This window comes from Haemorhous mexicanus, chromosome 6 (genome assembly GCF_027477595.1).
Source record: "Haemorhous mexicanus isolate bHaeMex1 chromosome 6, bHaeMex1.pri, whole genome shotgun sequence".
In the NCBI taxonomy this organism is placed as follows: domain Eukaryota; kingdom Metazoa; phylum Chordata; class Aves; order Passeriformes; family Fringillidae; genus Haemorhous; species Haemorhous mexicanus.
In genome coordinates, this window is record NC_082346.1 from 43056772 (window position 1) to 43071914 (window position 15143).

The window sequence follows — 15143 nt, forward strand, 5'->3', positions numbered from 1 at the left end:
CTCTTTGTTTCCAAAATAGGATCTGAGTCACTCCTAAGGCCTGGTGTGATACAGTGAAGACACAGGCAGCAGGATGGGAAAACTTGGGGCCCAGAAAGCAGCCCTGCATGCACAGGAGTCTAATCCAGGGCCAGCAATCAGAGCCCCACTTTTAGAAGGGGGGCCCATGCACGTAGGCTGGGCAGGCTGAGCAGCAATGGTTTGTGGGCTGATCAGGTCCCTGGGGAGGATGGGTCGCTCTTTGCTGTAGGGCTTAACCTGGCTAAAGAGTGTGACATGCCATGTAGTATCACAGGTCTCTTCCCTGCTGACCCTCTCAGCTCCCTGCTACTGGTGGCTATGCCTCCACATGCTCCCTTGGATGAGTGGAGGTGCACTGCCATGTTGTGTCAGCTCCCAGGTCTTGGTGGGCTGGTGGAGCCTTCAGTTTGGCCAGCAGTGCAGCTAGGAGGAAGCATCATGGCATGGAGGGAGCTGGTGGTGTTTTTCTGGAGTGCACAGGAGAAGCAGGACCTAGCAGGACTCTTGCTCCAAGGTACCCTGCTAAGGGATGTAGCTGCAGCCTACATTCTTTCCCCTTGCTCATCAGTCACAGCTCCAGAAAAGGCTGCTGCACTATCTCATGCATTGAAACAGATGAAACCTGAAAGGTCACAGAGGAGTAGTTTAGTACTCCTGAGTCTGATTTATTGGAAACACAAGCCAGTCCAAAGAGGCAGTCTCTGCACCTTACCCCACACCAGCCAGCATCCCACTTATCAGCCCCACTCTGTGCAAGAGGCCGAAGCCCCACTTCCAGTGGTTCTGTTGCTAACAGTGGCTCAGGACTGCTGCCAACTTCAAAGAGCATCAGCTGCAATCTTTCAGCATAAAGTACCACAAGCAGTGCTGCTGAGAAAGGCTTTTAAATGAGGGAAATTGACCAAATTTGTAGCTATCCTTCTTGCAGGCACAGAGAAGCAGCCTTTTTCCAGATAGGTTTTAGCCCATCATCAGAGCCCTCAAGAGCGATTTGGTAAAGTCTGCAATGTGCCGTGCTGTGCACATTTTCTCTCTCTGGTTTGCACTAGCAAGAAGATAACCAAATACTGTCTTGTCTCAGCAAGCTGTCCTCAGCATAGGTGCAGGTAGCACTGTGATTTCTTCTGACACATGGTCTGCTCAGAGGTTTGTGAGCTTCCTACCTCCAGTTTCTGTGCCAGCATGGGAGGCACCGTGGTCAGAGATGCCTGGTGCCAGCACAATGGCCTGGGTGCCACCACCTACAAAAGCAGTGCTGAGGCAATGGGGGATTGCACTGGCACTCCCTGTCTGTGTAGCTCTGGGATGAGGGATGAGCACATTTAGGGAAGGACCTAGGGAATGATGGTGGTTATTCCAGCCATGTAGCTGTGTTTCTGCATGTATGACATGCAGAATTCATCTACAGGACTAATTTCATTGTGTCTTACACCACCCCTCTCTACTAGATCTCACACCAGTAGGGTTCACTCTAACCATCAGTTCAACAAACAGCGGCTGATTCCTTGCACAGGCTATGCTTTGAGCCAGTCAGGCTACATAGGCTTTTCCCAAGGTGCTTTTCTCTGCAATTTGTCCCTTTAAGCCTGAGAGAGACAACTGACTCCAGCTCTAGATGAGCTTGTCTTTACAGGCTCTGCTTCTCCTCCTTGAGCTTCTGGGGGATTTTCTCCCAGATTTTTCGCTTTCACTTTTGCTGTTCCTTAGGATTCTCATGCTCCCATGCTTCCTGGTTTACGGTCAGAGAAAAAAAGCTACTGCTACCTTGATTGGGGTTTGCCGTGAAGGGCACTGCAGGCTCATGCTCTTCACTGGAGGATGCAAGAGAGTCCCACCAAAGCTTGCAGAGTTGCATACATGAGAGATCTACATCCTTGCTGTGACCTTTGTATTTTCTCCTGGCTATAAAATGCTAGGCTTTGTTTTAGCTGCAGGTGGAAAAGGTCCTACTGTGATGTGTATGTGACCTATGCCCACACAGACACAGAGCCAATATTTCTGCTGCAAAGCTGCTGAAGTCTAGATCCTTCAGGCTGGGTGGGGCTCTGAGTAATGCCTGCAGAATTGCTAGACCCAGTCACTGGTAAAGTCTCAGACATATTACTGCAACTCAGAACGAAAATAAGCAGCCAGTGGTGAGACTGGGAGATGGGTTTGCAACAACATCCTCTCCAAAAACTAAATATTCTTGGCATCATCAGTCAATGTGTCCTCCCTCTGCATGGCTGACTGTGAGCTGGAAGGCCTCCTACCTGTGTTGTGCTCAGCCATTCTGGCCAAACCAAGCCATTCTGGTGTTTGCTGGTCCTAGGAGACACATCTTCCAATCTGACCTGGCTTTGCCCCGGTCTTGCCCACAAAAACCTGATCACAGAACATGATCTGCATGGTTCAAGCCGGTTTTGACCTCTGCTTTCTTCTGTAATTGTGAGTTATCTGGGAGGCAGTCTCCCTTAGTTATAAAGAATGGTCCTCTTGGGAGAATGTCCTTATCTGCCAAGCAGCAAGGACAACATACCCTTTCTGCCCTTTTAAACAGTGTAGTGAAAAAATATACTTTCCTAAAGCTATTTCCAGAGCTGCACAAACTGCTTGTTCCAGCTGTGTGAGGAGATTCCTTCACTTCAGTACTGGTGCTGTCTCTTGCTTCTCCTTCCCGGGCTCCCGGCCTCTCCTCAAGGCTCCTCACACTTTTCGTTTCCTTCATCTGCTTTTCATTTCTGAGTAGAGACCTGCCTGTCCTCTGGTGTGGCCCTTGCTGCTGTCCGCAAATGAACTGCTAATGTGCCTAAACGAGGAGCAAGGTGCAGGGAGGTGGCCAGGGCAATCACTGCCGATTGCTTTCGATTGTCTGCTCCTCCCAGAGACGCAATTCCTGTAATTTTAATTTCCTTGGCACCTGGCATTTCTCAAGTGTTGTGTGCGTTATCTGGCCATGCCCAGCCTTCAGGAGCACTGAGTTGCTGGCTGTTCCAAGGGAAGGGGATGCTTCTGGGCACACAACTGGATAAACCGGGTGATGTCCGGGCCTGTGGAAGCCTGTCCCTGCCCCAGCAGAATGTCAGCGCCTTTCTGCTGTGCTACAGAGCTGCTCGCTGAAAACCTCTCTCAAAGCAGTACATAAATGAGGGCTCACAGGAGGCTGCGAGACTCTTTTCCAGCCGGGGAAGGCCAGACAGGAGAGAGACAGCTCAGCCCGACAAGCGCAGCCTGCCGAACACTGCGGGTGTGCTGGCCTCTGCTGGGCGAAGCTGAGCGCTCCCAGCCCGCACTGGCGCTCCTCTCGGCAGAGCCGCTTCGGCAAGGCACCGACTAAGTAGCTCCGTTGCCCATTTCGCTGTGGCTCCGAAGTATTTGTGCACTTGTTTCACAAATCCCGTCTCAGAATTCACTTCTGTTAGAGCTGCCAGCCTGTATCAGCAAGAGGATAACCTCCTGCATGCTGAAGCAAAGCAGCAGCCCACATAAGGGACCCTCTCTCTGCTTCCTACAATGATCATAGTGTACAAAGCAGCACTAGTCATACAAAAATGCTCCCTGGATGCTAATACTTCAGCACACAGAGATCAAAGAAGATCAGGAATCACTGCTGAGAGACAAAGTATTTTTATAAATCACAAGATGTCAGTAAGAGAAAAACCAAGGCACGTCATGAAATGGCAAGAGTTTCTCTGAGTGAATAACCTTGTGCTCACTTTGTCTGTGTTCTGCTGGTTTTACCTCCTTGATCTGGAGGAGATTTGAGCAGTGAGGCAGAGTTATATGTATCCATGAAGTTTTTTCAGGTTACTCAAAAACCCTACCCAACTAAATGTTAGGGAGCATATATTCATTGCTTGCCAGGGCAGGGTTAAAATCAGTGTGTTAAAGTTAGAACATGAGACTATAATTTTTCAGCAGACATCAGCTCCTGAGAGTTCTCCTGTCTCAGAAACATTCACGCAGTGATAACACACCTTCCCCCCACCTCTTGTACCACTTCTGTGCTTTTTGCTAAGACACAATCAGCTTTTCTCCCCTCACAACAGCAGTGATTTGGTGCCATTGACCTCAGAACTTTTCCCAGGTTTGGCTTTTTTGCTGCAGTGTGAGTGGGAGGAAGAGGAGGGACATGCCTGAGTTCAGCAGTGAGGTTATTACGCACATTTCCAGCACTCTTTTGTTATTAATTAATGTCAGCTGCAAGCAATAGAAGATTAAAATCTTTTTCTCACGTCATTTCTCATGCCATGAACTAGTATGACCCACTGAGATGGAGACTGAAGGATGCTGAGTAAGAAGGGCTTATATACTTCGAGCTTTGACATTTGGGGTTAATCTGTGACCCTGATCTGGTCTGGGTGTGGAAATCTAGACTATGGCTGAGTTTTGAGGCTAACTCGATCTTTTTTCACTTTTATTTTGAGGTGAACAAAGAGAGTCGTATCTCATGTGCATGCCTAGTGCACAGCAGAGGAGTGAGGTGTGTTTACCCTAATAACAGAGCTTATGCACAGCTTTCCTCACAGCTGTCTGTATCTCCACAGCTTTTCACAAGCAAAGGTTGAGAGCTGGGCTTAGATACTCAAGCAGCACAGCAGGCTAACCACAGCTACACAGTTTTAAGATTAGAGCCAGTTCTCATCCGGCCTGATCAGAGGATGGGGCAGAGCAAGTTGGTATGTTTGCAGAAGGCCATGCAGAGGTAGCACAAGTACCCTGTGCCTGGGGGGTGTGCACTAACCAGAAAAAGGCACCTTTGAGGTGCCTTGGGCCCAAGTGCTCTTCCATCCTGTGCATTCCTTCTGCATCTTTTTCTTGCTGCAAGGAGACAGCTGTGAATATTAGCACTTCAGCCATGCCCTCCCATCTACTCTTCAGAGTTCACTTACATGATTCACTCACACAAACATCACATCTCAACTGGACAGGGTTAAATTAAAGCCAATGCTCTGTTAAATCCAGGCTTTGAACAGGGAGATTGGATTTGCAAAGAAGTGATGAATTCAAGCTGCTCTTGGGCAAGCCCTTGAAGCCCAGGCTGGAAGGTGTCAAACTGGAAAAAAATCCTGCCCCTGGCAGGGCCACACAAATCACTATAACTCTTTGTGGCCCTGTAAAATAGACACAGATGATGTATGCATCCTCACCAAAGCTCCTAGTTACTGAGAGCTACACATGAAATGTACTGAAGGGGAGCAAAACATTATTTCCCTCCCCTGAGCTGTATTTTTGAAAGGCCTACAGCTTTGGGCAGTACAGGTTTGGAGATCAAAGTTAGCCCCCGCACAACTTTGTTTTTTTGAGGCCTGCAGTCTTCTTCAGATGAGATTTTAGACTGTGCAACTAAGCCATTGTGTTTTGTGTAGAGGAAGGTAATTTTTGCAAAATTTTGAGTGCTGCAGAGGTTGCCTGCTGCACTGTTATGAATGGAGGTGTCCATCACTGTTCATGTACCCAGATTTTCACAGTGAAAATGTAACAGGACAGATTCTTAAGAGTTTAGGGTATCAAAATAACTGTGTATCTAAACTACAGTAATAAACTAATCCATTGCCTTTATAAACCGTATTCTGGGTGGCTCTTGGGATGCAGAAAGCTCTGGGGGCCAGCAGAGGGCTTGCTGGGTTCCCTGCTCCATCGAGGAACACCGCTGGCTTTGTCCAGAGCAGCAGCCCTGCCAGCCCATGCTTCCCCGTGTGTCTCCAGCTCAGCACTGCATCCAGGTGTGACCCCAAAACGAGTGGCTCTGCCAGCTATTCGAGTCTTGTCATTTGGTCTTATGATACAAGTACCTAACCTCCAAAGAACTTCACTAAAGCAACTTAGGTGCTGAACCCAAAAGAAAACTCTCTCTCCACTAACAAAGATCTTGTAATCTTTCCTGCAATGTCTACTGTGAAAAGTTGTGTGTGATATCTGCTGACAGTTCTTCTAGACCTAAATGGTACCAGTCAAAATGTGATAGGGCTACCTAAGAGGTAAGCTAGTTAGGCTTTGTAAGTGCAATGATGAAATTTCGAGGCACAAATAACAAGGCTGACAGTTTGAAAGCAAGGGACATCCTGTTATCCTTTTAGGTTAGATACTTCCATTTAAAGGGAACCTAAAGAACTGCATAGATGTGAGATCTGGCAGATCCTTGAGTACTTTTTTTTCCTTAGCAGTTTTTTTTTCTTTTGTTTACCTACTGCTTGGATCTCTGAACCAATGTGGAGGGAAAAGACACCAAGGAATTATACTTTCCAGAATAATTTTCTACAATTCCTTTGCACACCCTCCAAGCCAATTTTCCTCACCCATTCATACCACCTTGCTTGTCATTGAGGCCTGTTGCCATCTGGGTTATCATTGCTGTCACCTTCCCTAGCATTTATATTTATTGGGTGGACTTTGAGAATAGCAAGCTTGTTGCAAGGCTTTACATAACATAAAGGAACTGTATGTACTAATTGGTCATAAAGGCAGCATATATTCCAAGACTGTCAGTGTTGGATTTCTTGAGATCAGTAGGGAAGAAGATTACAGAAGTTAGGTTCTACCTGATGGCCTGTACTTAATTTGGGTCCTGCTTCTTCTGATTTAGTGCATTCCAATCTTCACAGATACTTCTGGCTCTAGGATCCTATAAGCTTTCTAGCACTTCTGTTAATCTCCATGTAAAGGAGATTTCCCTCTAGCTTTCAAATCCACTTCAAGGGGTTGTCCTGAAATATAAATAATTTTTCATGGCTAAGAAATTTTTATATAAATATGCTGTGATGAGGGAAATCCAAAAGCAGCTGCTCTGTTGCTTCAAGAAGGGAAAGAGGCATGTGAGTAGAAACAGATGCAGCAATAGAGGAGGAAATGCAAAGCACAGGGGTTTTATTTTAGTATTTTATAATTAGAAATTGGCAAATTATATAAAGGGGTGATTGAGTACTTCACAGAGTTAGTAACAAAACAGCCCTAAAATCCAAGGACAGGAGTTCAAGGAAGCGTGGGCCTATAGGTATGAAAAACCCTTGTCTGACTCGGCTTTGAAGAGCCAGTGTTGCTTCTCTGCCTGGCTCTGCCTGGCTCATGTTCTGTTGACAGGCTGCAGTCACCAGCAGCTGAGTACTGCTTTCATGCATCTGATTTCAGCTGTTATTTTCAGGAGAATCTCTGTTTTAGTCATTCTTGACTTACCATTTGACTTTTCTGACAGGACTAAGACAGGGGAGCAAATGGCTCCTTGCTTGGCAGGCTCTGACTTCCTACAGACCTCATGTTGATGCTGAGTAAACCCAAGGATTTTTGAGAGAAATTTAGGAGCTGAAGGTGGGACAAAAACAAAACTCAGAATGACAGACTGTTTTTGACCCCAGTTTGGAGTAGAGCTGGCAGGAGGCAAAGGACCCAACATGTGTCTCAGTCCTCATATATCTCCCATATAGCTGATAATTGTCTATTGCATGTGTGCTCTTTTTAAAGTAATATATTAAGAAATTGAACTATTCTCTGCATCTCCCTGGTGCCTGACAGTACCTCCTCAATTCCTAATTTGTTTTCTTTATACTTTTTCTGCTTGTTCTTTTTCTAAAAACCACATTCAGTCACTGATATCTTTGCTGCCCAGAGACCTTATGACAGCAGTCTGCCATACAGTACCCAATTCCATTATCCTGCATTTATCTGAGTTTACAAATTAAAGTTGCCATGGACTGTGATAATACTTTCAGTTACAGACAGCTAAAGCTATAGTCCTAAAGTAATTTCAACCTTAATACAACATGTAGGTGACTTATTTAAGTTAGGCTTGACGAACTCAGTAATGTCTTAACCATCTGCAAATTGTGGTGTATTCCTTACAGTGCTAAAGGGATAATAAATGACGGTCCTCTCAACAAACCCAGATTGCCATCCTAAAAGTTGCCTGTACATTTATTTTCTTGCATTTGTTTTTCAACTGCTCTTTGACCAATGATAGTGATTACCTCTGTGTAAATTTGATTTCTGTATAATATTGTGGAGAATTTTATAAAGATATTTTCAAATCTTATCAGCCTAGAAGTTAATCTTCTGTACTATCCCACTGTTTTATTGTTAGAGTTCTCAGACTAAGCAGTTGTTGAACCATAATAATTTTATTCCTGCTCCATTTCACCTCTGCCCTACCTGCACTGCTGTCACTCATTGCATTCCTAATAACATTTTGATTACAAATATGTTACACCAAACTCCTCTGTTTGTTCTGTTGTTTCAGTGCAGAGCTCCGAGTTAACTTTGGTTGCCTAATTTAATAATAAATGGGACTGAAAACCTCTCTTCTGGCTTTTGCTTCTGAGTTTGCCTCTCTTGTTTATTATGTAAAAGGGCTACATTATGACTATGTTGCACTATTGTGAGAACATCCCGGTTGAGGTTCATTAGCAAAGCTGTGGGCTGTGGAGGGAGAGAGTAGGCTGGTTTGCAGCTTTGCTCTGTGGAACTTGCAGCTGAGTACATAGGGAAGACTGCACTGGCACTGCTTGTTCTCCAGCTCAGCTTCTGGTCAATGCTGGGAGTAGGAAACCCAAGCAGGTGACTTGAAATAAGCTCTGTGAGGACACACAGTCACTTAAACTGACATTTGTGCTCCTTGCAATAATTTGTGCAAAGCCTTTTTGTTTTGAGGTTTTGTTTGTTTGTTTTTTCTCATGGTAAATAAGAACATAAAGGCATCAAAGCTGTTTGTCTGTCTTTGCTCCTGACATAGGTAGATAACTCAGAGACAGCAGCAAGAAGCTCGGACAGTGCTCCACCAAGTGTGAAAAAAGGCTACGTTATGATGCAGCTATCAAGTAAATACAAGACAGAGAAACTTCACGTTTTCATACTTTGTATTCCTTTGTTTCAGGAGTACAACATCCAAAAGACACTACTCCCGTTTTTCCAAATGAATTTTGACCTGTATGTTAAATGCTGGAAGAAAGCTGAACACCAGCAAACTTGTGTCCTTGTGCTGAGGAATGTTTATGCAATTTAGGTAACGTGATGCTAATTAAATGAACTGTGGATCATAAATGATCTCCAGGCAGACATCTCCCAGTGGCGTGTTGCTCAAGTAATGGGAAAACAAGCGCTGACTCATTAACTGCGAATTCCCCATGAGAATGGAAACAAACACCACTCTTGGCTCTTTTACTTCAGTGACGCCGAGATGTTTTAATTTTCATTTCACTGGATATTTTCACTCTCTAGTGTGCCATGTTGTGAAAAAACCATCAGAGGCCAACCCAACCGAAACCCAAACCGGTTCCTCCTCCAGGACTCCACCTTGGCACCTCTGGCGGCGTCGGGCACTGCCCACTGGCTCACAGCCTCCCCGAGGTCACAATTCTGCTCAGCCCACGTCCCGTTCATCGCTGGCGGCCGAAGCCTCTCCTGCCCGCGGCCCTCGTAACGCCGGGGGGGCCTCTCGGCGGGGCCGGGCAGTGGCGGGGGGGGCGGCCGTGGGGAGGGGTCGCGGCCCCTCTGCTGCGGGGGGGGCAGGGCACCGGCAGGACCAGGGCAGGGCTGCGGCCCCTTCGGAGCCCCGACGGCGTGGGGCGCACCGCGCCCCCAGGGCGGCCCGAGCCCTCCTCGGCCTGGCGGGGCGGAGCGGAGGGCGGGGAGGGCCGGGCCGGGGGCACCTCCCCGCGTGGCGGCCGCCAGTGAGCGCGGCGGGAGCGGCCGGGCGGGGTGTTTTGGGCAGGTGGTGCCGCCGGGTAACCGGGCTGAGTCGAGCCTGGCCGGGCCGGGCCGGGCGCGGCCCACGGTGCCGGCATGGTGTTGCAGGAGCCCGCCGGGGCGCCAAGTCTGTCGACTGCGGCGGGAGGGGTCGGTGATGCCGCCGCCGAGGTACAGCTGTCCCGGCTTCGCTGGGCCGTGCTGCTGCTCTTCAGCAGCTACTCCCTGTGCAACGCCTTCCAGTGGATCCAGTACGGCAGCGTCAACAACGTCTTCGTGCGCTTCTACGGCGTGAGCGCCTTCGCCATCGACTGGCTTTCCATGAGCTACATGCTCATCTACATCCCCCTGCTTTTCCCTGTCGCCTGGCTGCTGGACAAGAGGGGCCTGCGCCTCATCGCCCTGGCCGGCTCGGCCCTCAATGCCATGGGTGCCTGGGTGAAGCTGGGCAGCCTGAAGCCGCACCTCTTCCCCGTCACTGTCCTGGGACAGGTCATCTGTGGCCTGGGCCAGGTCTTCATCCTAGGCATGCCCTCACGCATCGCCTCGGTCTGGTTTGGCTCCCACGAGGTCTCCACCGCCTGCTCCATTGCGGTCTTTGGGAACCAGGTAATGGACAGCTGCACCCCGGCTGGCTGCGCTTGTGGGGCGGGATGTCACCTGCCTGGCCAGACACTGGAAGTGCTAATGGAACAAACCAGGGAGGGGTAAGAGATGCACGGGGCCTGAGGGACAGCCGCAGGGATAACACGAACTTAGATGAAATTCCCTCTGGAAAATGCATCTGGTATTTGGAAGGATGCCACTGGTGTTAGCCTGAGGGCTGATAGTGGTGGCAGAGGCAAATGGGACCTCCATCTACAAAGTTTGGGGCAGCATGGGGGTTAGGTATGGTTCTGGCTTTGAGAGGTCTTTGGCTGAGGCTCTTCTCCAGTGCCCTCCACTTCCTGTGTGTGTGTCTCCAGGTCCAGGGCTGTGATTCAGTAGCCCGGGGGGAGGGGAAGGCACAGTGCTGAGAAGCTGCTTCAGGCAGAGTGTCTCTCAAATCTGCAGTTGCATCTGGACTCGACACTGCAATATCCTCTTTCTGCTGACAGCTAGATGGGACAAAGGAGATTAGCTGTCTCCTGAAAGCATTGTCATTGGGCTCTGGAGGAAAAGGACTTTAGCACTTTCATACCTCTTAAAAGTAGGTACAGTGTTTCCACAAGCAGTTGTTCTGAGAAAAAGAAAAGTTCCATCAGGCCAGGGTGAGGTCAGCTCCCCGAGCACTGTTTTATCAATACAGGTGTCTGAGGCCAGTGACCCACACTTGCTCAAGCTCTGAGTCTCTTTTCTTCTGGCAAGAGGAGATAATTTTTTACAAAGCTTTGAAAGGATCAGGGAAGTAGCTTCTTGACCCTTGCACCGGAACACCTGCTCATTCAGCTGAATGAAGTAATAAGCCAGTACTGATGCAATGAGGCGTAAGTGAAGTGAGCCTGGCTCTGCAGCCCTGACCCAAAGAAAAGGAAAGTGGAAAGTGGCATTGGCTGCTGGACCTGTGCCCCTTGCTTTGAGATGCAGTGTACTCCCCTGCATGTGACTCTGTGCTCCACCCTGGACCATTCAGCCTGTGAGTGAGTGACTGCCATTCTGATTTGAATGGTTTTCAGTTCAGGTAGCTTCTAATGCGGGCTGCTTCTTCCTGTGTTTCTGTATTTATTTAGATACTGCTGAGGTAAAAAGAGGTGAATGCTTGGAGATGGTATTTGAGGAGCAGAAGTTTGCAGAACAGCACTAGGGAATTAAGGGGACCGCTTTACATCTTTAGGAAAGAGAAAATGTACTTATCTTTACTTGAGTGCACCTAAGCTTTCCTTTTTGCTTTTATCATCCCTTCTAGTGGGCTGGTTTTTATGTGTTTTTAAATGAATCTTTAGTGTGGAAGGCATCTAACTTGGCATGAGCCAATAAATAACTGAGCATTTTGCTGTCAGACTTTTTAAAAATTATTCAGGTGAAGTTACACAACAGTGTGCATTAGAAATCCAAACAATGAGGCTGTCTGCCTGTGCTATATGGCTGTGTGGAGTCATGAGCATCCCAAAAAGAGTGGCTTAGTGTAACGGTTGTGAAAAGCAAACTTTAGCTGCCCTTTTGGTGCTCCACACTGCTCTGGCGGTTGCACTGACATGACAATGAGACCTCAGTTCAGTACATAGACTTTGCTTTGTAAGCTCAGACTTTCCTTTTAGAGAATCAGAGAAGTCAGAAATGGTAGTGACTAAAGACAGAGCATACTCCATAAGGAAGACCTATTTATTCCCAGAGTCAGGCATAATCCCAGTGAAAGAAAACTAGCTATTTTGTTTATTGGTGAGGTTGGGCAGGGTGAAGAAATAGAGGCATACATTTTTCCTGACTGTAGTTAAAGACTGTATTAGAGAGTGTTAGCAAAGGGTATAGTACAGTGGTTTTGTAATTGCAGTATGGTAATTTATTCCCTATGCTTGTTTCTCTACAACTGTATGGTCTTCCTTTCCTTGCCACGTCACTTAGTTTAATTATTATTACTATTGAATACCAAGCACCCTCTCCATTAAGAATTGCAAGCAACTGCATGAAGAAGGAGGGAAGTGTCACTGCTTCTTTATTTGCTATATCTGCCCTCTTTCTGCTCTTGCTTTCTTGGCCCCAGGCTGCACTTCAGCAGCCTGAGGGAAACCCTGTCTGCCAGGACACCACCTCTGCTTGCTGGCTGATGGTAACCTTCAAGTTCAAAGTTAGCCCTGAAGAGTAAATGATTGAATCAATCAGACCAGGTGTTAAATGCCCTTTAAAAAACACAAACAATCCTTAGTAAGGTATTAAAATCACTTCACTTGTTTCTGGCCATATGTTGGCTCTGCTATCTGAAGTGCAAAATCAGGTTAGATTGAGCACTCTTGAATCAGTGCTGAGCGCTTCTATAGGAGTGTGAACACCTGTGGACGTGATCGCATTCTCTTGTTTACCCCCTGCTGGTTTTCATGACATTTTACTTTCCCACATTTTACCAGGAAGATACATAGGTGTTTTTCCATTCTTTTTCCTTGTCGTGAAAGCTCATGTGTGGGGAGGTATAGAATAAAGTTTGCCTGTTGGATGCTTTGGCATTAATATATTAGTGTTATTGAAATACTACTGGCTTCTCATTGCTTGAAAGACTAGGAGAGATATGTGGGGACTCTTCCTCATGCTGAAGATCTGGGGTAAAGAAGCAGAAGTGTTATGGAGAGTTCACTAATATTCTTCAGATGTATTTTAGTACTGGCAGGAATTTGTCTGACATGCTTATGAAATATAGCTGTCAGTAGTATTGTTCCTGCTTCATCAGCAGTGTTCCCTGTGGAGCATCTTGGTGCTGGATAGCTGTGTGAAGTCCCACATACGAGGTGAGTAAGAGAGAGTAGTCTGAGTAAGGCCATGCTGTTACCATTTTGTTGTATCATTTTTGTCATCAGCTATGTCCCTGTTTGGGACTGTGGTTCAGACCTGGCAGGCAGCAGCAAACAGGTTTCTAACCTTCTGTGCTGATGGCAGACTGTCTGTCCTTCTCCCTGGTGACAGGACTGCAGTGGGAAGGAACGCTCTCCTGAGATACTGGCATTTGCAGGAGCGTGTGCCTGCTGGAGCAGCAGGTCTTGCCCTTTCATGAGCACACTTGCTCTTCTGTAATGTGGGGATGAGGAAACACATGGTCCTTTGGCATGACAGAGCTAACAAGGTGGTGGGGATGTTTAGGTCGTGACGTAAGTTTTCATGGCATTTTGAAATTTGTATGCTGGAGTCTGATGGCCAGGTACCAGCTCTCCTTCAGCTGCCATGGTGCATGCTGAACTGCTGTGCCTGGGTTTTATGTGTATCTCACTCTAACTAGTTTATCTCCCTGTTGTCACTTCATGGGCAAGGGGCATGGGCAGCATGCGGATAAGTGTGTAACTGTGTTGCACACAGACAAAGAACATTTGTGGATTTGATTTGTATTGCTTTGCCACCAGTATTGAGTTTTTTGTTGATTGAGAGAGATCTTGTTCCTGGTTCTTGCTGTTTTGACAAAGAAACAAGCCACTGATAGACTTGGGAGTAAGGATGCGGGCCTGTTAAATGATCTTTTTGCAATAATTTGCCATTTTTCTTTTTTTTTTTAAGCAGGGCTTGAAAAAATGTCATGTGATTTGGGAGGAAAGAAAACTTCAGCCTTATATTAAGTTCTGCTTTAGGGAAAAAATCATGCAGCACCTTACTGATCTTAGGATCTGTCCCTGTTCTGATGTAGCTTCCATGTGACTTTAGAGATTTAGGGCTTCCACGACAGAAACAGCCTGAGGCAGAGGTTTTAGGTGGTATCTGCAGCCTGCTGGGAATGCCAGTCTTGAAGTGATTAGGTGATGGCTTTTGAAATGGACAAACCTGGTGATAAGCTGCAAATGAAATTCAGGGAAATGTTCTCTCTCTCACTCCTGGTGTGTCTTTTCATCTGTTTTGAATTGGGAAAAAGAGTCTGCCTGGGGTACTGACTGAGGTGGGTTTTGCCATATAATTGGGTCTGCAACATCTGAATAGCCATTGCTTTTGAGCTGGTGATCCTACAGTGTTGTGTGTGCATTGTTTGATGCCTCACTGATAACTCTGTTCTGGACCTTTTGCCCTTCAGGGAAGCCAGCATCTTAAAAGTCTAAGAAGCATTTTGGAAATGTATCATGGCCTGTGGAGTCCCTGTCTTCCAGTCTTTGAGTGGAATTGTAGATCTTCTTTGACTGCTCTCTCTGTGCTGGAGGATTCCCATCCCTTCAAATGATTCCTGGTTAGAAATATGGACAGGTAGTGATCATCTCACAGCCCTCTAGCTTGACCCTGTATGTCTCAGTTTTAGCTATCAGAATAGAGAAGATTTTAGTGGCAGTAGCTAATGTTAGCATAGTTGCTTGTAGTGATACTAGTTAATGGGTGACTTTCTCCAGCCTTGTCTCCTTTCCCTCCCTGACAAAAAAGGGCAGGGTGGATCAGAGCACTTGGATCTCAAGGAGTGCTATGTGGCTAACTCTCCAAGATCCTGGACGTGGCTCATTGTGGGAGGGTGTGCTGACCAAATAGCAATGTGGCTTTTGCAGGAATGCCTCCGTTTCTATAAATGGACATGAGAGCCTGAAATGAACTTTTTCTACCCATTTCATCTGGTGCTCCCTTCCCAGACATACACCAAAGGCAGCTCCACTTTTTCTCTCACAGAAGTTGGCTTTGGGGTTAAGTTATGCATGGGAGTTTAAATGAATGTCTGCAGTGTTTCTGATGGAAGGGCCAGCAAGCACCCTCAGCACTTGCCCTGCAGGATATCCAGGATTGTCTGTATTAGGTGACTGGAGTAGGTCCTTGACCAAAGCATATCCCCACTGAGGATTCCAGTAGCAGCTGAGGTAGCTGTCAGAGCTGAAACTCTTCTGTTT

At 47.0% G+C, this 15143-nt stretch overlaps 1 protein-coding gene across 2 annotated transcripts in view; it reads left to right on the top strand.

Moving 5' to 3' along the window:
• The first annotated feature begins 9657 nt into the window (after positions 1 to 9657).
• Positions 9658 to 15143, top strand: part of FLVCR2 (FLVCR choline and putative heme transporter 2) — a 32482-nt gene continuing 26996 nt past the window's right edge. Inside the window, exon 1 of one of the 2 annotated variants that reach the window (XM_059850019.1) lies at positions 9658 to 10284. In XM_059850019.1, the coding sequence (XP_059706002.1) occupies positions 9772 to 10284 (513 nt within the window). In that variant the 5' untranslated portion in view covers positions 9658 to 9771. The remainder of the gene's footprint in view (positions 10285 to 15143) is intronic. The other variant, XM_059850020.1, reaches the window with a different exon arrangement.